The sequence below is a fragment of the Taudactylus pleione genome, unplaced genomic scaffold, assembly GCF_031769625.1.
Source record: "Taudactylus pleione unplaced genomic scaffold, aTauple2 ptg000116l, whole genome shotgun sequence".
NCBI lineage: Eukaryota > Metazoa > Chordata > Amphibia > Anura > Myobatrachidae > Taudactylus > Taudactylus pleione.
The window spans coordinates 12,880,191-12,906,866 of NW_028284518.1; the positions used below are offsets into that span (position 1 = coordinate 12,880,191).

Genomic DNA, 26,676 nt, shown 5'->3' on the forward strand with positions numbered 1-26,676 from the left:
CATTGTGAGAGAAAAGTAAGCAAGGAGATATCACAGATATCTTTATACCTTTTTTGATGAATGGTCCCAAAACTAAATTTCTACAAAATGTTCATATCGCCTGCTTTTGTAGAAATTAAGTTATAATGAATAGACCCTCTTATCTTTTAACTTCATTATATCTTCTTTAAATCTTGTCAGAACAGTAGTACAGTTGTTATTGCAACCACACAGCACTGAAGTATTGAACCCTGAAGAGTCAATCATTGTGGTGCAAGCTTAATGTCTGCACCACAATGACTGACTCTTCAGGATTCAATACTGAATCTATCATAAACACCCATCATAAACAGTCGTCTTCATAAACACCTTAAACGTCTGATCACCCAATGTGTGTGCGAGCATCAATCAAGCTTAGCGTAACTTAATTTAACACAAAAAAGACAGGCAACGACTGTGGCATAAAATTTGGTCAAATTTTATTTTTACATAATTAAAATCTTTTAGTTGTAGATATTCAAGTTACTTAAAGAATAATAGGGAGAGTATGGTGTGAAAAAGAAAGAACAGGGAGCATCCACAACATCAAGCTTACAATACATTTGCTGGCATACAACTCTCCTTTCAACTTTATATATTGGACCCATCGAGACACATGGTGTCATCACTTCCAGTAGGGAAGTGTCATGATGTTAACTTAATGAGGAGAGCATGCTCAATAAACAATAAACTTTATAACTTTAGAAATAACAGCAACAACTGCCACTCTTTATCATCAAAGACAGGTACCGCCAGCATAGCTTAGACCTAACGAATCACACTTCTTACTAAACCCTAAGCATACAGAAATAACACCTTTTCCATGAGATGCACCCTATCTGGCTGATACATATGCACTTCACAGAACCGGGGCAAAGCATGAGATACAGCAACACCCCTCCAAGCCAATATAAACTGGGCAATAGCTGCATTAGCCTTCCCCCGAACCACATTCATGACAGCACCATCAGAAACACTTCTGCACACAAACCATAGCACAATGGCAGACCACACAACCCCACATTCCGGCCATGCATCCATAATCATACCCAAATCACACACTGTAATAATGCACACATCAAGTAATTTATGCTTGCCCATGTGATTCCCTCCCAAGTGAACAACAAACACCCTAGGAAGTCCAAACTAGCACATGGCAGACAACATTCACCCTTTCAACGTGCACCAAAACTTGCCCCGTCAACCCAGTCAATGTAACTCAGCAACACCGGTGAAAAGGGACATGTCCTGGACAAAAGGGGGGCCTAATAACCCAGAGCACATAAGAATGTCCCACCACCTAAACAGGGAGGGCATCCACTATACCTGTAAAGAAACAACAAAACAAATCAGACATGGCCAATCATCTAAAAACACACACCAAATGAGAAGGGAAAAAGGAAGGGAGGAGAGCTGAGGAGGAAGCAACTAGGCTTGAGTTAAAAACTAAAAAAACCTATGGAGGTGCCAACCATCTAATGTATTAATCAGGCCCAGTCATAGGAAAAATAAAAAGATCTCGAATTCCCCACTCAGTAGTCAGATGGGAGGCCAAAGTCCCTGCTCAGCATGTGATGGATGCACAAGGCAGCACCTTAACCGGACGAATACAGTGCGTATAAAAGCCTGATTGCCAGTGGCCTAAGCCATGATTATTGCCAATTGAGAATCCAGCTGAAGCAGCAGACGTGTCAGTGCCAATATCGAAGTAGCTCATATTAAAGTTCTTAGATGACAAACCAAGTGAAATAGCAAAACATTGTAAGAGAAACTCAAACTGATATTTTGTCACAGGCAAACCATCTACATGAGGCAACCATGGACCACCCAGAGGATGATGACTCTCCAAATATGCCTGCACAAAGGTTACCAGACAGATTTATATATCCACACAAGCCTTAGAGCGATTCCATTTAAGTATTAAGTCAGCACTCACCAACACCTATAAAACAGCAGTAACCTGACCATGGACTTGGCAGGTGCCACCAGTTCCAGCACCTTAAAATCCCTATGGAATGCCATCACAATGCTATCTTAAAAATCAGTGCTTCAAAGGGGGAGTAGCAGACACCATCCAGGATTCTAACAATTAGGGGAGCAAATGCATGGCAACGCGACCATCTACAACTGCACCTAGCCTTCTTCACTCCATGCCAGGAGGAATCCCCTGAATCTGAGGTAGATGAGTACCCTGAACCAAGCCCCAAAGCAGCTGTGCACACCAAAGACTTACTGGAGCAAGAAGGTTGCTGAACCACAGGAGTGGCTGTAGTAATATTGAGCATGGCTACTAACGTTCTGAAATGTGATGAACCTGGAACAGAATAAAGGACAACTGGAGAAGGAGACAGCATAGAAACAGAAGGACAGCTAGAACCAGGACCAAAGGAAAAAACACAGTAGAGCCCTTTCAACCCCCTCAGCCCAATGCCAAAAAGGAATGAAAGTGTAAGAAGATGGCACACACTTCCCCGCAAGGAGGTTGGAGGTGACCACATAGGATGACCCACTGTTACCAGTTCCTCAACTACTCAAGAGGGATCCCCCACAGCACTGCTATCCTCCCTCAGGGGGCCCTACAAATCCAACTACCCCAGTAGGGACCAGAGCCTTACTGCAAAGGTGTGCAGTCAGAACTACTTTGTTATGCAATCAGCGGCAGGAGGCCCCACCCCATCACCATCATCAGTGGCCCCCACCAGACAGACAGATCAAAGCAACACAAAGTGGGTAGTAGTGCTTTTGATGTTATAAATGAATTTATATACGTCTAATTACATAATCAATTGGTAATATTTATTAAAAACAAATATAGTATAAAAAGCAATTGATAGAAAACACAATAAAAATGAGCTGTAAATCAGCAAGCTAAAATATTAGGACAGTATTCCACCCTGATTGCATGTCCATACAGGCATATGATATCATATATACGCTCCCGGATAAAATATATGTCTCAATGATAGACAATAACACTTGTGAAATTCACTGTCCCGTATAGCTGATATAATAGCAACAAGTGGGCCTGACTAGCCCTACACAGTAGCAGCTTGGAGTTGACAGCCCTTCTCAGCGCCTGTATACTACCTCTTGTTTATTTCTATTAGATCAAAGCAACAGCCTATTTGGCCAAAGCCGCACTAACAGCTCCGGCTGCAGCAACACCCTTACCATTGATGGTCAATGGTTTTTAACCATCGGAAGTATAACATCGACGGTTAGCCATCAATGGTTTGAGCGCTGCGCATGAGCAGACATAATAAAAATGGGCTGCTGCCAATTTTTTCCAACATTGGAGCACTGCCATTGATAGTTCGGCATTTGCGGCCTACCTTCAATGGTAAAACATGTTATTGGCCATCAATGGTTGTGAAACCAATAATGGTCAATGGCCATCTCTACTGTGACAGTTGGGAGCAGGCTGCATCCCAAGGGCTTGTGTAACACAACCACAGAGCTGAGCCTGCTGCGTGCTTCTCAACTGGGAAGAAACAGGGTGGACAGCAGCCCCCCACTCACCCTTATACCATCAGCATCCTAAAAGTGGGTAATGCTTAAGCCTAGGCATGGCCGGTGCAACCACTACCACCAATGAATAAAGACAGTACACGGAATTAGGGATAAAAAAAAAGGGAAGAAGGAACCGGAATCAAGAGAAAAAAAATAGAAATAGCAGAAAAATCTAAGTAAGATAAATAATAGAGGAAGCAAAATGGAGGAAACAGTTAGTGAAAGCTAGAGGAACAAAAATGCAGAAAAAATGCAAACAAAAGCACACCAGTAAAACGTTCAAACAATAGACTATACAATGGCCGTCAGGTACTTCCCTGTCCTTGGAAACTGGAATAAAGAGGCCAAAATCTGCCTTACAGTTTGTTTTAACTTGCCAAACTGCACTCCACACAGGCAATCTCCATCACCATTGGTGGTACTCTAGCTTAATGACTACACAACAATAGTGACAAGCCTCAAAATTTAATACTCCTCTGGCTGAATCTCTTAGTCTCCTGTCTTCATTCCACAATTGTACACATTCTTTAATTCTAATCATAGCAATAACACAGCTCTTGAGCGAGTAAAATATTTATGACACAATTTAATCAATAAAGGAGCATAACAACATGTTTAACTTACTCAAATTGTTCCGATGGATTAAATGTTATACCAATTAAGCTTCCAAAAAGCATAGCTATAACAACGGGATGTAGTCGGCATCCCGGCATGCGGAGGTGGAGGTTAGGCTTAGGCACTAGGGAGGGTTAGGGTTAGACATCGAGGAGGGAGGGTTAGGGTTAGGGCAGGGGTTAGGAAAACACTTACCATTCATTCCTATGGGTGTCGGGATTTTGGCTCTTGGTAAGCCGCTGTCGATATTCTGACCAGCAGCATCCCGACAGCCGGGATTTCATACCCAACCCTTAACAACAATAGGAATTTGAACTGACTTTATATTATCTCTGAAGGAAGATATATTCTGTAACAAAACAACCAGTGGTAGTCATTGACCACTGTATAGCAATGCTGACAGTCCAACAAGTAAACTTTAATATATAGCGCTTTGAGCACTCTGGCTATGGTGTAAGATGAAGTCTCATCTTTATTGTAGGTACAGTAGTTGTTCCAGTGGCAAACACAGAATTTCTAGAGGGGGGGTTTCAAATGCTTGATTTTAGAGTGAGTGTTGCCAGTCCATGGAGAGGGTATAATTAGCACTTAACCAGCTTTAATATACAAAGTGTATTGTGTGTCATAATTCCAACATATACAGGACCAGCGATCACAGTGAGCCATTAAATGCGGCAGTAGGGCCATCCTGCCTGAGCTGAATGTGTTTTTATTTCAGATGTGGCCACCATTCCAGCAAACTGGGAGCCTGAGGAAGAAGCAGAAGAACCAAGCACTATCCTGGACATATATGTACATATAGGTCTCCTTATGCACTGGATAGTGTATAAGAAGCATGCCAATCATGTTGTGGCTTAGGAGGCACTGTGACCACGTTGAAGAGACAGATCTGCACATGCGCAGTACAGATACTCTGCATGCGCATATAGCCAAGCATCGAAGATGTACGTAAATTGGGTATGTGTACAACTCTGAATCAGGCCCAGTGTCCTGTCAGGGAGCTTTAAGGCATAAACATCACAGGTTTCACTACCAAAGCACCTGTTAGCATTCTTAAATTCCTTTAGAACATAAGCTCTTGCAAGCAGGGTCTCCCTCTTAGTGCTTTTCCTGCACTCCTTGATCCATTAACTCAGGGCCTGATTCAGCATTGAGCGCAATTGCTAATATGCACACAATCCGCCGATTGTTGCGTACTGCGCGAACTAGCCACTGCGATCGGGATTGTGTTCACAGTGACTATGCAGACCCATCACAGAGTGATTGACAGGAAGTGCCGTTTGTGGGTGGGGGTATAAGATCGTTTTTTCAGGTACTCCAAACGGGATCTACGGGGACAAGTGGACGTGAACATCTGGCAGTAGGTAGTATGTTTGAGTGAGGTAGGTATTTAACAAAGCTCTACTATATATGGTGTATGTGTTCTGTCTTTTTTAACTATTTATTTTACAGTTGGTGTACGGGTGCTGCCCGCCTGCTGGCATTTGCAAGTGCAAAAGGGCAGGCATGCTGGTATCTGTAGTCCCACTGTAAAATACAATAGTTTTCTACTATTTTACACTTTATTACCCCAGTACCTACAGCCAAAGGGGGCGGGGAAAAGCCCCGGGTTTCAGACCAAGCCTGGGATTTTGGGAGAGGAGGGACCCCATTTTTGGGGGGTCCCGACCTCCCCTGAGATCCCTGTCTTGGCCTGACCAGCTTGGGTGAGAATGCTTTGGCCATGGAGACCCGGCAATAGGGTCTCATGGCTGTGGCATTACACCCTGATCGGTTTGGGTCCGGTGCTGGTTTCAAATATAGGGGGACCCCTACTCATTTTTTCCCCCCCTATATTTAAAACCAGCATTGGCCCTGCAGCCAGGTGCTGGTTCTGAAATTACGGGGGATCCTTGCTCGTCCTGGGCTGGTTATGCTTTTTTTTTTGGGGGGGGCTATGTTTTTTTTCTTCTTAATGTAACCCTTCTTTTACAGGTATAACACACAAGCAGCCTTCACATATCTCACTGATATGTGCAGGCTGCTAGCTTGGGAGAGATTTGCAGAGAGAAAACACTGCAATCTCGGGTAAGTAATCTCATTTTAACTTGCATCTCGGGGGAGATATCTCGATCTGCATCACAATCGCCTAACTCACTTTCAGCTTAACTCACTTCTTGCGAGATGAAAAATGGGAAAATCACCTGAGATTCTGCGATGCAAATCAAGATTAAAATAAAAAAACAAACTCGACCAAAGTCGAATCTTAGTAAATTTACCCCTAATAATAAAAAATAAAATAATAATAGTATTTTGTGGAATTCAGATTATTTAATAAATTCTAATTTGCTTTGGTATTTATGTGTTAATAGGAGGATTCCTTCTTAGTGCTACCTACTTTGCATGTTGGACCTGCTTAGTATTATCTTGCTTGGATACATTATTTCTTACAAGATAAGAATCACAACATTCAGTATATGAAGAATTGTATCAGTGCCATCTCACTGCAGTTGGTGTATGTTGTTAGGTGAGGAACTGTTATTTAGAAACTGAAGGTAAAAACTTGAATCTTTTTTAAAAAATGTAGTAACTTATCTATAGCTCATTTGATGAGAATACTTGGTGGGGGGGGGGGGTGTACTGTATCAAGTTTGGAGAGAGATAAAGTGAAGAACTTGCCGAAAGCAACCAATCAATTAAAATTACAGAAGCTGATTGGTTGCTTTGGGCAACCGCTCCACTTTATCTCTATGTTTTCCTGAGGTATTTTACACAAGCGCTACAGTGTCCCCACCAAATGTCTCGGAAGCTGCTAGGCACAGAGTTGTCCAGACTTAGGAAATATGTGGTATAGATTTAGAGTTTCATGTCCAGCGCTAACCTTATATGCGTATGAGTGTATAATCAAGTGTGTTGTTTTTTAGATGTACATGAGACAAATTATGTTAAAAATGGATGTTTAATATATATACAGTCAGGTCCATAAATATTGGGACATTGACAGAATTTTCATATTTTGGCCTCTATTCACTTCAGTTGCAAATCCTATGTTTCCCTTTTACCACTGAAATGTGACAACCCGAGTTGGTCTGGTAGAGAATGACCGTTCTAAGTATCCACTGGGTGGGAGCGCCGGTAATCTGTTGCTGTTGCTTTGGTTATTGTAGGCGATGCCGGGTGGCTGTGCTGTGTGAGATACCGTAGTGTCACAGCACAGCCACCCGGCATTGCCTACAATCACCCAGGCAACAGCAACAGATTACCGGCGCACCCACCCAGTGGATACTTAGAACGGTCATTCACTACCGGACCAACTCGGGTTGTCACATTTCAGTGGTAAAAGGGAAACATAGGCACTTAGTGAAAGGGACACCCTAAAAGTGCAACCCTATTTTAAGAAAAGACCAACATTCTGGGCCGTCCCCTACACACTATGGATGAGCACCCAATCTGGCCATAGGGAGACGTAGACACACAATTGTGCCCTACAGAAAGAGGCACCCTAAGGAGCCTTCTTACCTTACCCACTAAGAGCCATTATCAACAACAGAACATTATTGTAGCCTTTGGACATTTATTTATCGGCAGTAGCATTGTGACTCCTTCTTCATTCATTTATATATATTAAACATCCATTTATAACATAATTTGTTTCATGTACATCTAAAAAACAACACACTTGATCATACACTCATATGCATATAAGGTTAGCACTGGACACGAAACTCTAAGGGCCTGATTCAGACACGCTCACAAGCGCACAGCGCTCGCAAGCGGGTCGAAGGTCCCCCAATGCGCATGCGCCGCCTCCGGCGTGCACATGAGCGAGACCCGTCCAGCGAGCAGGAAGTCCACTCGGGCTTGCGGGAGTCAAGACCCTACAACAGGATCTCGTCACAAGCCCGATGGTTGCGATAATCGTGATGAACCCCAGGCCGCTCGCACAAACTGTGGGTTGTCACCTACAGCTTTGCCAGTGGGCTGGAGAAAAAAAAAAAAAAACGCCCATCAGACCTGCGAGCTGCCTCCAGCAGCAAGCCGGTCTGAATCAGGCCCTAAATCTATACCACTTTATCTCTATCCAAGGTTTGATACATCTCTTTGGGGAGAAATGTAATGGTGTGCGAATGTTCAGCATGCTGGTTTTCTGAAATCGTTTGGGAGTGTTGCATATCGCCATATGTAAAAAAAAAGGGTAAATCTTAGAAATATCGCCAGAAAAACTTGATATTTTAAATGTAAGCAATACAAGTTGCCACATGGAATAACAAAAATCACCACAAACGCACCAAATACAATATATGACAAAACATAGAGTTGGTTCTGACATACAAGATAGCTGCAATCACAGCTGTTGGACCTTATAATATTAATAATAAATGGAAACAACACATTTTCAAAAATATGTAGTCCCTTGTTTTCCCCTAATGGGCCCATGCTATTCAATTTATAGCGCTGTCTTTTATGGTGGTGCCAGCTAATAGCCAGACAACCGATTTAGAGCTTTGTCTTATCTTCAAGATAAGTAACAGCCAGTGATGACCTCTGAAGCTGCTGATTGGCTGTATCTTATTTTGTAGATACAGTAAAACAAAACACCTGATTGATTGTTTGCCACAATTTTTTTTTTTTTGAAAGGAGGCACTACTTCATTAATAATAATATTTTAAGGACACTAGAGCACATTAGCACAATTATAAAGGACAACATGTTATTTATAATGCTCTAGTACCTAGGGGTAAAAGGTTGGGCCCAATGTTATTCTGCAATTATTTCTAGTCAGGTGAGCTGCACGTTCATACCGCCCACTGAGGACCAGATCTGATTCTGAAAAGCATTTTCTTAGGGAAGGGCTAAACTTTGGTTTCTTTTCCATTCAATTTTTTATTAAACACATCAAGATTGCCCAAACAGCCATCAATGTGTGAGTTTTAAACCTGGCATACATTGCTGGTAGGTTGGCTTTTCACCCTCTAAATTGCTGGGCAATACATATGATGTACTGTAGGAGCGCAAAATCATAATTTATTAGCCTCAAAATTCATAGGATACTACACTCCCCCCTTGGAGTATTTTTGATTCACTTACACTTGTCAATACTGTATAATACATTGATGCCAACTTGTTTTTTTTAGAAATGTAGACTTTCCTGTCATTTACAATATTCAGATATAATATTGATTTTTATTAAAAGGTGATTTTGCTGTTTTGTGATTTCCCGCTGTTGAATGACAATCATATGTTTTATGGCCAGGGGAGTCCGTGTGCAGCGTCCATGCTGGCCCCCTCCAATCCTGCAGCGCAGTAGACTCTGTCTTTGTGCATGCGCAATTCTCCGGGAACATTGGTGTCTACGCTATGTTCCCAGAGACTTCTCTTTTGCGCCTGTGCAAATCTCTGGGAAAATGGCAACCAGGCCATTTTCCCTGTGATTTCTATCTGCAGCACCGGCCGACGAGCGACTCTGGAGGGGTAAGTATAATATAATATGGGTGCAAGGTGTGCGGCATGGGACCCCCTGGACCCAGGGGAATGTAGTCACAATCCTGGCGGTTGGGAAACCGGCGTTCAGAATACTGCTGCAGTTAGAATCCCGGCGCCAAAATCCTGATGGTAAGTATTCGGGATAAGGGGTAATTAGGGGTTAGGCACTATAGGGAGGGTTAGGGATAGGCTGTGAGGGGGAGGGTTAGTCTGCAGGCGGGAGGGTTAGGCAACAGGGGGATGGGATAGGGTTGGGCAACGCCAGTGGTGTAACTACAGCAGGGCCGCCGGGGCTCGTTCTCTGGGCGCTGTGGGACCGGCAGCCACGGTACCTGGCCCGTCCTAGTTAGCCAGTCTAGTTCTGACCGCAGTGAGTGCGGTCAACACTACACATTTACTCAGGACTGGTGCTAGGCTTCCCTGAGCCCAGCGCCATCCTGTGCTGCACAGCCGCTCCCTTTTCCTTCCCCTGAGTGTTGACTCAATAGCGCCAGGCGAAGGGTGGGTGGTGGGCTCAGGCTAGCCAGTGCATTTACACACACATTGCCGCTGATGCAGTGGCGATGTGTGTGTTTCAGCAGCCAGTGACAGTCAGACAGACTCTCATTGGCTGCTGCTGCACCCACTGCAAGAGGCGGGCTGGAGCTCACTCATGAGCTCCGCCTTCCGGCTCCTGTAGTGAGTTATGGGATAGACGTTATGATGTCTTCTCCCATAATGCAGAGCGTGCCAGCCCGGGAAGACCGAGGTGCAGACGGCGACGGGAGCAGGAGCCAGAGCAGAGATTCAGATAAGTGTTTTTTTTTACTTGTGTGTCTGCACTACTGGAGGCACTGCATCGGGGGGGGGGACTACTACTGGAGGCCTTGCATCGGGGGGTACCTCTACTGGGGACTACTACTGGAGGGGGGACTACTACTGGGGGCACTGCATCGGGAGGGGCACTACTGGGGGGGACCTCTACTGGGTGCTCTACTGGGGGGAACTACTGCTGGGGGCACTGCATTGGGGACCACTACTAGGGGCACTGCATAGGGGGGACCACTATTGGGGGCACAATCTAAAGGGCACTGCATAGGGGGTACCATTACTAGGGGTACTGAATGGGGGGACTGCTACTGGGGGCACCATATAAGGGGCAGATCGAAGATGTACGTAAATTGGGTATGTGTACAACTCTGAATCAGGCCCAGTGTCCTGTCAGGGAGCTTTAAGGCATAAACATCACAGGTTTCACTACCAAAGCACCTGTTAGCATTCTTAAATTCCTTTAGAACATAAGCTCTTGCAAGCAGGGTCTCCCTCTTAGTGCTTTTCCTGCACTCCTTGATCCATTAACTCAGGGCCTGATTCAGCATTGAGCGCAATTGCTAATATGCACACAATCCGCCGATTGTTGCGTACTGCGCGAACTAGCCACTGCGATCGGGATTGTGTTCACAGTGACTATGCAGACCCATCACAGAGTGATTGACAGGAAGTGCCGTTTGTGGGTGGGGGTATAAGATCGTTTTTTCAGGTACTCCAAACGGGATCTACGGGGACAAGTGGACGTGAACATCTGGCAGTAGGTAGTATGTTTGAGTGAGGTAGGTATTTAACAAAGCTCTACTATATATGGTGTATGTGTTCTGTCTTTTTTAACTATTTATTTTACAGTTGGTGTACGGGTGCTGCCCGCCTGCTGGCATTTGCAAGTGCAAAAGGGCAGGCATGCTGGTATCTGTAGTCCCACTGTAAAATACAATAGTTTTCTACTATTTTACACTTTATTACCCCAGTACCTACAGCCAAAGGGGGCGGGGAAAAGCCCCGGGTTTCAGACCAAGCCTGGGATTTTGGGAGAGGAGGGACCCCTTTATTGGGGGTCCCGACCTCCCCTGAGATCCCTGTCTTGGCCTGACCAGCTTGGGTGAGAATGCTTTGGCCATGGAGACCCGGCAATAGGGTCTCATGGCTGTGGCATTACACCCTGATCGGTTTGGGTCCGGTGCTGGTTTCAAATATAGGGGGACCCCTACTCATTTTTTCCCCCCCTATATTTAAAACCAGCATTGGCCCTGCAGCCAGGTGCTGGTTCTGAAATTACGGGGGAACCTTGCTCGTCCTGGGCTGGTTATGCTTTTTTTTGGGGGGGGGTTATGTTTTTTTTCTTCTTAATGTAACCCTTCTTTTACAGGTATAACACACAAGCAGCCTTCACATATCTCACTGATATGTGCAGGCTGCTAGCTTGGGAGAGATTTGCAGAGAGAAAACACTGCAATCTCGGGTAAGTAATCTCATTTTAACTTGCATCTCGGGGGAGATATCTCGATCTGCATCACAATCGCCTAACTCACTTTCAGCTTAACTCACTTCTTGCGAGATGAAAAATGGGAAAATCACCTGAGATTCTGCGATGCAAATCAAGATTAAAATAAAAAAACAAACTCGACCAAAGTCGAATCTTAGTAAATTTACCCCTAATAATAAAAAATAAAATAATAATAGTATTTTGTGGAATTCAGATTATTTAATAAATTCTAATTTGCTTTGGTATTTATGTGTTAATAGGAGGATTCCTTCTTAGTGCTACCTACTTTGCATGTTGGACCTGCTTAGTATTATCTTGCTTGGATACATTATTTCTTACAAGATAAGAATCACAACATTCAGTATATGAAGAATTGTATCAGTGCCATCTCACTGCAGTTGGTGTATGTTGTTAGGTGAGGAACTGTTATTTAGAAACTGAAGGTAAAAACTTGAATCTTTATTTAAAAAATTTAGTAACTTATCTATAGCTCATTTGATGAGAATACTTGGTGGGGGGGGGGGTGTACTGTATCAAGTTTGGAGAGAGATAAAGTGAAGAACTTGCCGAAAGCAACCAATCAATTAAAATTACAGAAGCTGATTGGTTGCTTTGGGCAACCGCTCCACTTTATCTCTATGTTTTCCTGAGGTATTTTACACAAGCGCTACAGTGTCCCCACCAAATGTCTCGGAAGCTGCTAGGCACAGAGTTGTCCAGACTTAGGAAATATGTGGTATAGATTTAGAGTTTCATGTCCAGCGCTAACCTTATATGCGTATGAGTGTATAATCAAGTGTGTTGTTTTTTAGATGTACATGAGACAAATTATGTTAAAAATGGATGTTTAATATATATACAGTCAGGTCCATAAATATTGGGACATTGACAGAATTTTCATATTTTGGCCTCTATTCACTTCAGTTGCAAATCCTATGTTTCCCTTTTACCACTGAAATGTGACAACCCGAGTTGGTCCGGTAGAGAATGACCGTTCTAAGTATCCACTGGGTGGGAGCGCCGGTAATCTGTTGCTGTTGCTTTGGTTATTGTAGGCGATGCCGGGTGGCTGTGCTGTGTGAGATACCGTAGTGTCACAGCACAGCCACCCGGCATTGCCTACAATCACCCAGGCAACAGCAACAGATTACCGGCGCACCCACCCAGTGGATACTTAGAACGGTCATTCACTACCGGACCAACTCGGGTTGTCACATTTCAGTGGTAAAAGGGAAACATAGGCACTTAGTGAAAGGGACACCCTAAAAGTGCAACCCTATTTTAAGAAAAGACCAACATTCTGGGCCGTCCCCTACACACTATGGATGAGCACCCAATCTGGCCATAGGGAGACGTAGACACACAATTGTGCCCTACAGAAAGAGGCACCCTAAGGAGCCTTCTTACCTTACCCACTAAGAGCCATTATCAACAACAGAACATTATTGTAGCCTTTGGACATTTATTTATCGGCAGTAGCATTGTGACTCCTTCTTCATTCATTTATATATATTAAACATCCATTTATAACATAATTTGTTTCATGTACATCTAAAAAACAACACACTTGATCATACACTCATATGCATATAAGGTTAGCACTGGACACGAAACTCTAAGGGCCTGATTCAGACACGCTCGCAAGCGCACAGCGCTCGCAAGCGGGTCGAAGGTCCCCCAATGCGCATGCGCCGCCTCCGGCGTGCACATGAGCGAGACCCGTCCAGCGAGCAGGAAGTCCACTCGGGCTTGCGGGAGTCAAGACCCTACAACAGGATCTCATCACAAGCCCGATGGTTGCGATAATCGTGATGAACCCCAGGCCGCTCGCACAAACTGTGGGTTGTCACCTACAGCTTTGCCAGTGGGCTGGAGAAAAAAAAAAAAAAACGCCCATCAGACCTGCGAGCTGCCTCCAGCAGCAAGCCGGTCTGAATCAGGTCCTAAATCTATACCACTTTATCTCTATCCAAGGTTTGATACATCACTTTGGGGAGAAATGTAATGGTGTGCGAATGTTCAGCATGCTGGTTTTCTGAAATCGTTTGGGAGTGTTGCATATCGCCATATGTAAAAAAAAAGGGTAAATCTTAGAAATATCGCCAGAAAAACTTGATATTTTAAATGTAAGCAATACAAGTTGCCACATGGAATAACAAAAATCACCACAAACGCACCAAATACAATATATGACAAAACATAGAGTTGGTTCTGACATACAAGATAGCTGCAATCACAGCTGTTGGACCTTATAATATTAATAATAAATGGAAACAACACATTTTCAAAAATATGTAGTCCCTTGTTTTCCCCTAATGGGCCCATGCTATTCAATTTATAGCGCTGTCTTTTATGGTGGTGCCAGCTAATAGCCAGACAACCGATTTAGAGCTTTGTCTTATCTTCAAGATAAGTAACAGCCAGTGATGACCTCTGAAGCTGCTGATTGGCTGTATCTTATTTTGTAGATACAGTAAAACAAAACACCTGATTGATTGTTTGCCACAATTTTTTTTTTTTTGAAAGGAGGCACTACTTCATTAATAATAATATTTTAAGGACACTAGAGCACATTAGCACATTTATAAAGGACAACATGTTATTTATAATGCTCTAGTACCTAGGGGTAAAAGGTTGGGCCCAATGTTATTCTGCAATTATTTCTAGTCAGGTGAGCTGCACGTTCATACCGCCCACTGAGGACCAGATCTGATTCTGAAAAGCATTTTCTTAGGGAAGGGCTAAACTTTGGTTTCTTTTCCATTCAATTTTTTATTAAACACATCAAGATTGCCCAAACAGCCATCAATGTGTGAGTTTTAAACCTGGCATACATTGCTGGTAGGTTGGCTTTTCACCCTCTAAATTGCTGGGCAATACATATGATGTACTGTAGGAGCGCAAAATCATAATTTATTAGCCTCAAAATTCATAGGATACTACACTCCCCCCTTGGAGTATTTTTGATTCACTTACACTTGTCAATACTGTATAATACATTGATGCCAACTTGTTTTTTTTAGAAATGTAGACTTTCCTGTCATTTACAATATTCAGATATAATATTGATTTTTATTAAAAGGTGATTTTGCTGTTTTGTGATTTCCCGCTGTTGAATGACAATCATATGTTTTATGGCCAGGGGAGTCCGTGTGCAGCGTCCATGCTGGCCCCCTCCAATCCTGCAGCGCAGTAGACTCTGTCTTTGTGCATGCGCAATTCTCCGGGAACATTGGTGTCTACGCTATGTTCCCAGAGACTTCTCTTTTGCGCCTGTGCAAATCTCTGGGAAAATGGCAACCAGGCCATTTTCCCTGTGATTTCTATCTGCAGCACCGGCCGACGAGCGACTCTGGAGGGGTAAGTATAATATAATATGGGTGCAAGGTGTGCGGCATGGGACCCCCTGGACCCAGGGGAATGTAGTCACAATCCTGGCGGTTGGGAAACCGGCGTTCAGAATACTGCTGCAGTTAGAATCCCGGCGCCAAAATCCTGATGGTAAGTATTCGGGATAAGGGGTAATTAGGGGTTAGGCACTATAGGGAGGGTTAGGGATAGGCTGTGAGGGGGAGGGTTAGTCTGCAGGCGGGAGGGTTAGGCAACAGGGGGATGGGATAGGGTTGGGCAACGCCAGTGGTGTAACTACAGCAGGGCCGCCGGGGCTCGTTCTCTGGGCGCTGTGGGACCGGCAGCCACGGTACCTGGCCCGTCCTAGTTAGCCAGTCTAGTTCTGACCGCAGTGAGTGCGGTCAACACTACACATTTACTCAGGACTGGTGCTAGGCTTCCCTGAGCCCAGCGCCATCCTGTGCTGCACAGCCACGCCCTTTTCCTTCCCCTGAGTGTTGACTCAATAGCGCCAGGCGAAGGGTGGGTGGTGGGCTCAGGCTAGCCAGTGCATTTACACACACATTGCCGCTGATGCAGTGGCGATGTGTGTGTTTCAGCAGCCAGTGACAGTCAGACAGACTCTCATTGGCTGCTGCTGCACCCACTGCAAGAGGCGGGCTGGAGCTCACTCATGAGTGAGTTATGGGATAGACGTTATGATGTCTTCTCCCATAATGCAGAGCGTGCCAGCCCGGGAAGACCGAGGTGCGGACGGCGACGGGAGCAGGAGCCAGAGCAGAGATTCAGATAAGTGTTTTTTTTTACTTGTGTGTCTGCACTACTGGAGGCACTGCATCGGGGGGGGGACTACTACTGGAGGCCTTGCATCGGGGGGTACCTCTACTGGGGACTACTACTGGAGGGGGGACTACTACTGGGGGCACTGCATCGGGAGGGGCACTACTGGGGGGGACCTCTACTGGGTGCTCTACTGGGGGGAACTACTGCTGGGGGCACTGCATTGGGGACCACTACTAGGGGCACTGCATAGGGGGGACCACTATTGGGGGCACAATCTAAAGGGCACTGCATAGGGGGTACCATTACTAGGGGTACTGAATGGGGGGACTGCTACTGGGGGCACCATATAAGGGGCACTGCATAGGGGGGACTACTACTAGGGGCACTGAATAGGGAGGACCACTACAGGGGGCACTGTATAAGGCGCACAGGATAGGGGTGATCAGTACTGGGACCTGCATAAGGGGGACCACGACTTGGGGCACTGTATAAGTGGCACTAGTGGGGGCACTGCATAGGGGGAACTACTGCATGGGGCACTGCATAAGGGGGATCATTAATGTGGGCACTGTATAAGGGGAACTAATGGTTGGCTGCATAAGGGGGACCACTACTGATGGCACTGTATAAGGGGCACTACTGGGGGCCCGTATAAGAGGGACCACTACTGAAGCACTGTATAAAGGGAACTAATTGGGGGCTGCATAGGGGGGACCACTACTGGGGGTACTGTATAAGGGGCACTACTGGGGGCCTGCATAAGAGGGACCGATACTGGGGACATTGCATACTGGGGGTACTGAATAAGGGGCACTACTGGGGGCCTGCATAAGAGGAACAACTACTGGGGACATTGCATACTTGGGGTACTGTATAAGGGGCACTACTGGGGGACCACTACGGGGGCACTGCATAGGGGGGACTGTATAAGGGGCACTGCATTAATATGGAATGGAAATGAATGTTCAGAGTGACGAGAAAGAGGTGTGTGTCATGCTGACATGCCCAATTTTTAAGTGGCCACGTCTCTTGTGGCCACACCCATTTTTCACCACGCGCGCCTTCGATGCACGCACGAGGGGGGGTCCATTTTTCAATTTGCCCTGGCCTCCAAATACCCTAGTTACGCCACTGGGCAACGGGGGTTAGGGTTAGAACACTTACCTAGTTGGGTTAGGATTCTGACTGTCAGGATGCCGCTGTCTGTTTTCTGACCGCCAGCATCCTGACCTCTGGGATCCCGTACCCAACCCGACACAGGGGCCCGTGTGCACCACGTACCAATTATAGACAGACTAATGTTTATGGCCCATCTGCTTTATCTTTTTAAGGAGTTTCAGACATACACTTTGTATGTGCAAAATGATGTACATATACTTACTTAACAGCATTCCAATTTTAAGAATCTGATCTTTTGGTAGAATTCTGGAACAAGGACTAAAACTAAATCCTGCGTCTTGAAGAGGGTCTGTAGTGAAAATGCACAATTGCTGGATTAGCAAACATTTTTGAATAGCAGTTCAATGTCTGAAGTTTAAAAGCAGTAATTGTATTTATCATTTTGTATATAGTTTATCAAGGCAAACAGAACTATACATGTTTTCATGTTTTATAATGACTTTAAAAATTGCTGATTAGTAATAGGGAATTTTTCTACAATCTCCATCTTTTTACAAGATTGTAATAATTGTCAGTATAAAACCATTGCAGCTAAGCAGATCTTTTTAGAGAATCGGTATGAAATACCGCCGGCCGCATGGCAGCGTCAGCCCGACGTGGAAGGAAATCCTGATCGTCTGAAAGGTAAGTATGAACTAACCCACGCCGGGATTCTGTAGTCTAGATGCCGGCGGTCGGCATAGTGACCGCTGGCATCTTAAACGTATAGCCTTTTTAGTGTGTGGCTGCTTGCAGTGTGTGGGATGCAATGGTTTAAACTGAAAATCACACCTTACTTCACATAGTTAGAATTGCCAGGCATCATATGCTGTCGCAAACAGCTCCTTGTGTTAGGTGTCTGACTGCTTTATATGAGGCTAAGAGTTCAAGTCCTAGGTATGACATGCTGAAAACTGTATGCTTTTTAATACAGGGGATATAGCTTAATGACAATGTGCACATGCTATTATTGATTGTTCACAAGTTAAATGTATGCAAATCCTGCATTTGCCCCTGCCCTGTGAGTTCAAATGGCGCTCCAACCCTCTGGATTTATTTAGTTTACCCATGTGCGCCGCCTGGATACAGGACGATCTTGTCTAATTTTAAAGGTAGGAGCTATGCAACTACATAACATGACTGCTAGGGGTAAATTTACTACAGTGAGAGTTTTTAGAAGTGGAGATGTTGCCCATAGCAACAAATCAGATTCTAGCTATTACCTTCTAGAAGGTGCTATTTAAATGTTAAGTAGAATCTTATTGGTCGCTATGGGCAACATAAAAACTCTCACTTTAGTACTGTAAATGTAACCCCCCTTTACCCTCTAAAGGGTCACTAGGTTACTAACTCCCTAGTTACTCCTAATGTACCCACCCTTAGCATTCCTCTAAGTGGTGTACATTGCCATTGTCAGTGCCTCCACCCAAGCCCTTATGGTCTATGTGGGTCTACTTGGGAAAACCCAATGGTTAATATAGTGTGTTAACACAATGCACAAATACAGTTTACTTTGAAATTACATTCACCATCTTCTTCCTTTCTCTCCGCAGAAGATTGCTGAACTGGAACTTCCCTAAGCTTCTGTTTCCACGTAGATATTACACAATAATAAACTGTTATAAGTTTCCTTTATAAGCATAAATGGCAACAATAGTCACATGTGGTACATTTGAACAGTACAATAGGTAAGCACAAAGAATACAATATTTGTGTTTCTTCTATAAATAAGGCATCTAATACTCTAAGCTTACTTGCTCTAGCAAGAAAATGACTTAAACCTATGGAATGTCAGCTTAGTTCATGAGTTAAAATTTGTCTCTGTTAAATGTCCAGTAGTCCTTATAAAGCTCTACCGCGGAGCTTCCACTATAAGCATTTAAATAGTCTCTGGGTAAGTCTCCAAACTATTAAAGGATGCTCTGTATTGACATCAAAGTCCAGGTCCTGTGATAACTATGCGGATGCCTTGGATGATAATGAATCTCACAAATTAAATAACCATCTCCTGTAGGGTATTGTAAAACCAGAGCACCAGTATATACAGTAGGTAATGAGTTGTAATATTACATACTATGGGTACAGCGCTACTACTGCTGCCCACCTGCTTGTCACTAGAAGCTCAGCTTGAACTTGCTGACCATTGATCCCCTGACTATGCATAGCAGGGAGCTTGTGATCGTCGTCTCTCTATTCACTTGTGGCTACTTCCCCGGGGACATAACTGTTACCAGGCAGCCCTACTGCTGTATGCACCCCTTCCTGTAAATATTATTCCTTCCAGTAAGAGTCAATTGTTGATAGGCAACCCCTATACATATAGCTCTATCTGCTCCTCCCAGTTGTGTACTCCTGTCCCAATTTATGCAGGGAACTATGTCTATAATAATAAAGATGGCTTTACAATATCCCCTGTATTGGTGCTGCTATCCTCTGTGTGGGTGCCAGGTATAACTACTCACTGTCACCTCCGCGCTGGTGATTAAATCAGCTTACAGTCACCTCAGCGCTACACTGCCTTCTTTCAGCGCTGCTCCTCTTGGCAGCTCTGCTGCTGGGATGTCCCACTGGGAGCTGCTGCCGACTGCTCTGCTTACCGCTATTGCAAGCCCCACCTCCTGGCAAACTGTAGCTGGCTCCTACTCCACGACGCCGGCAGTCTCACTGCGACCATTGGCCTCCAATCTGAGCCAGCTGCCTCCTCTCTCACAGGGAACGCCCCGATCAATGTGTGTCCCTCTGCTCCTCCCCGCCGCCGGGACCATCTCCCGCGACGCCGCCTCTCCGGCATTTCCAGTAAGACGCGGTAAGTACCACCGTCCCTCCTGCTTCCACAGCTCCGGCTGGGCTCCCTCTCTGGCTCTGCCCCCCCTGCACCCGGCAGCTCATCGCTGCTCACTGGCTGCCCAGGTCACAGGAGGGCAGGCACTGGAGGGAGGGAATAGCAGACTGACTCCCACTCTGCTGGCAGCTCCTTTTATATGTCTCTCTGTCCCTGTCCCTCTTTTCCTGACAGGAACCCAACCACTCCCAGCCATATCACTCCGCCCCCTTCTTCTCCTGTGAATGTGCATCCCATACACTGTGCACATCCTCACTACAGGAAAAAAAAAGTACCACATATATTTATATATAAATATATTAAATATATATATATATATATATATATATATATACATATCATGAACTACAATACTCCATTATAAATACATGACACACACATACATTTTACCTCAAGAACTGTGACTGCAGTACATATATATTTACCTCATATATGTTATTTAACCCTTAACCAGGGTTACATAAATATACCACCTTACTCCCTATCTGGAGGAGTGGTGGATATGGGGGTGACAATACTGCTTATCTTCTAATCAACTACTGGGGACTTGGACAATGTTACTTTCAAAGCAGGAGATTCACACTCTCCTTTCCAGCAGCCTCCACTCAATCCAGTACACTCTGCTGCTCAGTGTCAGCCCCCAATGCAGTGAAGTTAAGGCAAGCAGGGCACTTGCCCTGGGCATCTGCACAGGGAGGGAATCTGGCACAGAGGAGGGAATCTGGCACAGAGGAGTAGCTTGGTTTGTTAGTGGATGGATAAAACTGCTGCTGAGGCTCACTGGCCACCAAGGCTGTGCAGCAGGACTGAGGGGACACATCCACAGAAGCCTGCTCATCTCCTGGCAATGTGATTGCTACGGTACATTTTTGCTTCTTGTTAGTGGAGAGGAGGCAAAAGAATAAGAAACACTGGTGGAGTTTTTCCTTGTGTGTGGCAAATCCCTTGGGAGGCGTTCACACTGCCAACCTATATTTTATCATCAGCACCATATACACTGAGGTGATTTGTGCAACACTGCATAATAAAACCTCACAGTGCATCGCTGAGTGACCAGCATTGTAGCATACTGAATAGTCAACAAATTATATATCTGACATTTATACTGTGCATATATTCCAATTGATTTATTCTTAATGCTGTAAGAATGATATAGAGGTCTGATTACATTTTTATGAGAACTTTTATATAAATGTATGTTGAATACAATGGGCCTGATTCTGAGTCGGACCAAAAGTGGACACATCCCACAAACATTTGCAAACTGTGAATGCACCATAAAAAGTAATCACATATAGTGCATGCACTGCACCATGAATATGCTCTAAGACAGAGATTAAGGGTATATTTACTAAAGTTAGTTTTTATAGAATTGAGATGTTGCCCATAGCAACCAATCAGATTCTAGCTATTATCTTTTAAAATGTGCTAGATAAATGATAATTAGAATCTGATTGGTTGCGATGTGCAACATCTCCACTTCTAAAAATCCACACTTTAGTAAATATACCCATAAAAGAGCAGGCGGTTCAACCCATGCATGGATAGATGTTTCTTTTCATGAAGTGAACATATCCATCTCATGGGAATGTCATGGGTGTGTATTGATGAGTTACTATAGGAACTGATTCAGAGATGGATGCTGCTGCCTTCACTCTTGCGTCTATTGCTGGAGTTGCTCCTACAAGTGCTGTTATCAGCCCTTCCCCTGGTGTACAAGTGTTCATCTGTGCAAGATTGAGACACTTGCACCAGCACTATGTAGGTGCGGTTAGTCTATCTGACTCTGGCCTCCTATGGCTGTGCGTCTGTGACCGCAGCCACTTGCATTGACACTCCCATTACACACCAGTGAGACGGACATTGTTTGCGTGCACTTCTTCTGAACACCTTCCAGTCACTACCCAGGAACACCCATCATAGACCCGTCCCATTTCTGATACCGTCTGTGCCGAACGCAATAGCACCTTTGTGCATATGCTCTGTGTAACGCATGCACCGTAGGCCTTTTTAAAAATGTTTGCGCATGCGCAGTTGTAAAAAAATTGCTGAACTACGTGAATATCAGCATTGCATGCGGACTCTGGGCCTGATTCAGACCCGCTCGCGAGCGCTGGCAAGCGGGTCGATGGTGGCCCAGTGCACAAGCGCACAACGGAGTCGGCTCTGGCGTGCGCATGCACGAGACCCGGATAGCGATGGGCAAACCGTCGCTCCGGGTCTCGTACCAAAGGGGGCGTGCTGTCGATGTTGAGTGACAGCATGCCCCCTTTGGTGGGCGGGCCGGGGGAGTGGCTGCCCAAACGGAGGCGTTCCCATGGGAACGCCTACCATCTGGGGCCGGCCCCACTGACATCACAAGTGATGTCAGTGGGAGTGCTTTCAGCTCTGTTTGAGCCGAAAGCACTCTAGGGCTTGCGGCAACGAGACCCTACCACCATCGCAACCATCTTCCTGGCCGCTCGCTATAGCTGTGGGTGGTCACTCACCGCTATGCGAGCGGCCAGGAGGCCGCTCTAAAAAACCAGAAGGCCGGCCCTGATTCAGAGCGAGCGCTCTGTCAGAGCGTCCGGCTCTGAATCAGGCCCACTGTGCGACTCCGAATCAGCTCCATCCATTTCATGTGAGCAGCCTGCATAAATCTGAAGATAGGCAAGAGGACCTTCTAAACTAACAATATAAATAGAATGAGGTCAATTCAATTAGGGGAAAGACAGCTCGTCCCGCATGTAAGTGCACACATATGCAGCATATAAATTGGCCCCTATAAGTATATAAATAAATGTAATATAAAGATATGCGGTATATAAATTGACTCCTATAAATGGTGGCAAACAGGCAAATACTGTCATATTGGAAAAAGTAAACACTGTTATAATAAAACAAAAGTAAAAACAACTTACAATTTATTAGTGGACTTGTGAAGTCATTAAACTCACATAAAAACACACACATACACACACACACACACACACACACACTACAATTAAATTATATTTTAGCAAACATATAGCTGGAGCTAAGGTTTATTAAGAATTTAAATTACCCTGACAAAAAACCTATATCTGAAAAAAATACAGAGGTCACACTCAGAGTAGCATCAGACATCTGAAAATTTAGCCCTGAAATGTCATTACAAATAAACTTTTACGCTTCCAATTATATAAGCATAGCTGAGAAATGGGATATGTTTAAGATGCCGGCGGTCGCAATCCCGACCGCTGGCATCTAGAATCCTTAATCCCGGCTAGGGTTAAATGACAGGTGTCTATAATCCAGACGCCTGTCATTTTCCCAACGCCGGCACACCGGCACCCGGCATCCCGATCGAAGGGATTCTGGGCGCCGCAAGCGGACAGCCGCGGGGGAAGGAGGGTTAGGTTTAGGCCACCCAGGGGGACTTAGGGTTAGGCACCCCCCCGGGAGGGTTAGGGTTAGGCTAGGGGGAGGGAGGGTTAAGGTTAGACACCCCCCCTGGGTCTTAGGGTTAGGCACCCCCCCTGGGATTTAGGTTTAGGCAGCCGGGAAGGGGGGGGTTAGGGTTAGGCACTTAGAGGGGGGAGTTTAGGGTTAGGCACTTGGGGTGGAGGATAGGGTTAGGCACCCCTAAGGAGGGTTAGGGGGTTAGAATAGAATAGTTTATACTTACCTTTAGACGATCGGGATTTCCAGCGCTGTCGGTCTTCCACTGCCGGGATCTGCTGTTTTGTTGGGCTGCCGCAGCCGGGATTCGAACTGCCGGTCATGCGGCAGCCGGCATTCCATACCGAATGCCTGAGAAATGTTCCTCCGGGACAAGGAACGAAGGTCTTTAAATCTCCTTCTTGATATCTCATGTCAACTTTGATACTGAAGGTCTACAAAGTACTTAATGTGTCCAAAGACCAGGTCTTGTAATTCTCCAATAGGTGTTAAAGGAAAAGTATACGGATGTGTCCTTATACACTATTGCCGCAGTCGCTCCAAACTGCCCTTCTCTGTGCGCCAGGTCCCGTGTGACTAGATTTGTCATCTTTTTAGTTTCCTTTTCACTGGAAATGCGTCAGTCACAATGTGATACAACAAAACAGCTTAACAAGACTGCACTGATTTATTTGATATGCAACATGAACATGTATATCTGTCCGCAAATGAGTCTGAGTCTGTGTACAGAGTGCCACAATGCAGCGGTCGTGGCTTTTTTTTCATGCCAAGTTTCGTTGTGCTTCATCTGTGACTTTGTACATATGAAATATTTGTACATGCTGCTGGCATTTGGGGGCGGTGACAGGAAGTGTTACAAAAAATGGATGCTTGTCCCATTTTGTGGATGTGCTGAAGCCAGTGGCTGCATCCTTGGAAGCAGCTCCACTGACCCCGGCTACGTGATCTAACCAGACATCCTGAGTAACCTGAAAGTTATACAGAAGTCCCATATTAATGCAGTTGATCCGATGCTGTGCTTTGTGTGTGTACCAGTAAATTGGGGACACCAAAGGAAAGTAAGTCAGAAGATACAGAAATTAAAGCGGAGCATTACCCCAAAGCTAAAGGCAAATAGAACAGGAAAAATGAAATTATTTGGGTCGTGACTTGAAACTGTCAAAACAACAAGCCGAACTTTTGGTTTCTAGGGTGCAACAGTGGAACCTTCTGGCTCAAGGTATGACAATTTAAAGTTTTAGAGCAAGAAACTTTTCTTTGGCCACATTTTTTGAAAACAAAAATTAAATGTGTGTGTGTACTAAAGTAAACGGTTTACTGATTGAGTTTGGTGTTCAACACAATGCTAGTGAGTGGCAACTGTTTATCGATTTCTGGAAGAGTAGTCTGAAAGCAGTGATACTCCATAATGGGAACAAACTCCCTGCAGTGCCTCTTTCCTATGCAGTGGACATGAAAGAAACTTATGAAAGTTTAGCTGTGTTGTTGGAGAGAATCAAGTACAAAGGATCATAGATAGAATCTTTGTTATGACTAAAGCTGCATACACACACAACGATTTTTGTTACCAACGATTTTCTGAACGATTATCTGTCAGTTTATCTGTCAGATTTGTTAAAGTGCAATGAACGATTTTTTTTAACTACAAACGATTTTTGCATATTCCCTTAATGAAAATCGTTCAGTTGGTCAGTCTGACTGAACTACAAACTTCAAATGTGAACGCGCATGAACGATAATCGTTCATCGTTTTTAACTTAGAAAGTCAATGATTTTTTCAACGATGGAACGATAAATGATATCGTTAATGATAATTGTTCAAAAAATCGTTGTGTGTGTATGCACCTTTACTGTTAGGTTTGAAAGATGGATTCACCAAGTACTGCTGTTTTCTGTGTTTATGGGAGAGCAGAGACACTAAAAATCACTATAACACAAAGACGTGGCCAGAGAGAGAAACCTATGTTGCTGGAGAGAAGAAAAACCAATGGTTGAGCTGCATAAAATAATTTTACCTCTGTTTCACATTAAGGGCCTCATTCACTATAGATTGCTATTCTGCTTATACGCATGCAATGCAGTTGCTAATATCAGCGGTGATATGTAAATGTTTTGCATTGCGATCGCAGACTGACATAATGACGCCCACTTCCCCTTACTCACATCCGTATACTTGGCCAACATAGCAAAACAATCGTTAACATTGAGTAACATCGGACCCATACGCACTGTTAGGACAGGTCAGACCTCACTCAGGAATTGCTTACTTCTGTGCACGCTATAAGGCCTCAGACTGCATATGGTATCACAGTGGATAATTTATGCACGCCCATGCAACGTCGTCTCAACGCACTGGCATGCCTGCATATGCACGATCACCCACCCCCGTCACCACCCCTAAATGGCACTTCCTGTCAATTACTCTGCCATGGGTCTGCACATCCTCTGCAAATGCAGTCCCGATCGCAGTGGCTAGTTCGCGTACGCACATTACGCAGTATGCAACAATCGGCTAATTGCGTGCATATAAGCAACTGTGGGCCTGATTCAGAGCCGGACGCTCTGAAAGAGCGTTCGCTCTGAATCAGGGCATTTTTTTGTGCGGTCTCCTGGCCGCTCGCTTAGCTGTGGGTGACCACCCACAGTTATTGCGAGCGGCCAGGTGATGGACGCAATGGTCTCGACCATCGGGACTTGCGACGAGACCCTTGTGGTAGGGTCTCGTTCCCGCAAGCCCCAGTGAGCTTTCGGCTCTATTAGAGCCGGAAGCTCACCCACTGACATCACTCGTGATGTCAGTGGAGCCACCCCCAAACGGCAGGCGTTCCTTCGGGAACGCCTCCGTTTGGCCAGCCACCCCCTGCCCGCCTCCAAAACGAAGCAAGCTGTCAATCCAAATCGACAGCTGCCCTGCTTTGGTGCTAGCTGTGTCTCGCGCATACGCACATCGGAGCCGGCTCTGGCGTGCGCATGCGCAGTGGCCAAATATCGACCCTCTCATGAGCGCATAATGCTTGCGAGCGGGTGTGAATCAGGCCCTAAGTTGGGCCTAATGAAGAATTTTGTGAAAGCTCCGGATAAAGAAGGTCAAGCTTGTATCTGAAGGAAAAGTTTCCCAAGTTAAGCAAAGCAAAGCTAAAAGAAGGCATATTTGTGGCCCACCAAATAAGGAAACTGCTTATGGACTAAATATTTAACACTAAATTGCCGAAAATTG

The 26,676-nt window shown here is 45.0% G+C and overlaps 1 protein-coding gene across 1 annotated transcript in view; it reads right to left on the bottom strand.

Annotated features, from left to right (window-relative positions):
• The window catches only part of LY86 (lymphocyte antigen 86), an 87,967-nt gene that overhangs the window by 46,090 nt on the left and 15,201 nt on the right, over positions 1 to 26,676 (bottom strand). The window contains exon 2 of the mRNA XM_088471782.1: positions 17,418 to 17,504. Coding sequence (XP_088327908.1) covers positions 17,418 to 17,504 — 87 coding nt within the window. The remainder of the gene's footprint in view (positions 1 to 17,417; positions 17,505 to 26,676) is intronic.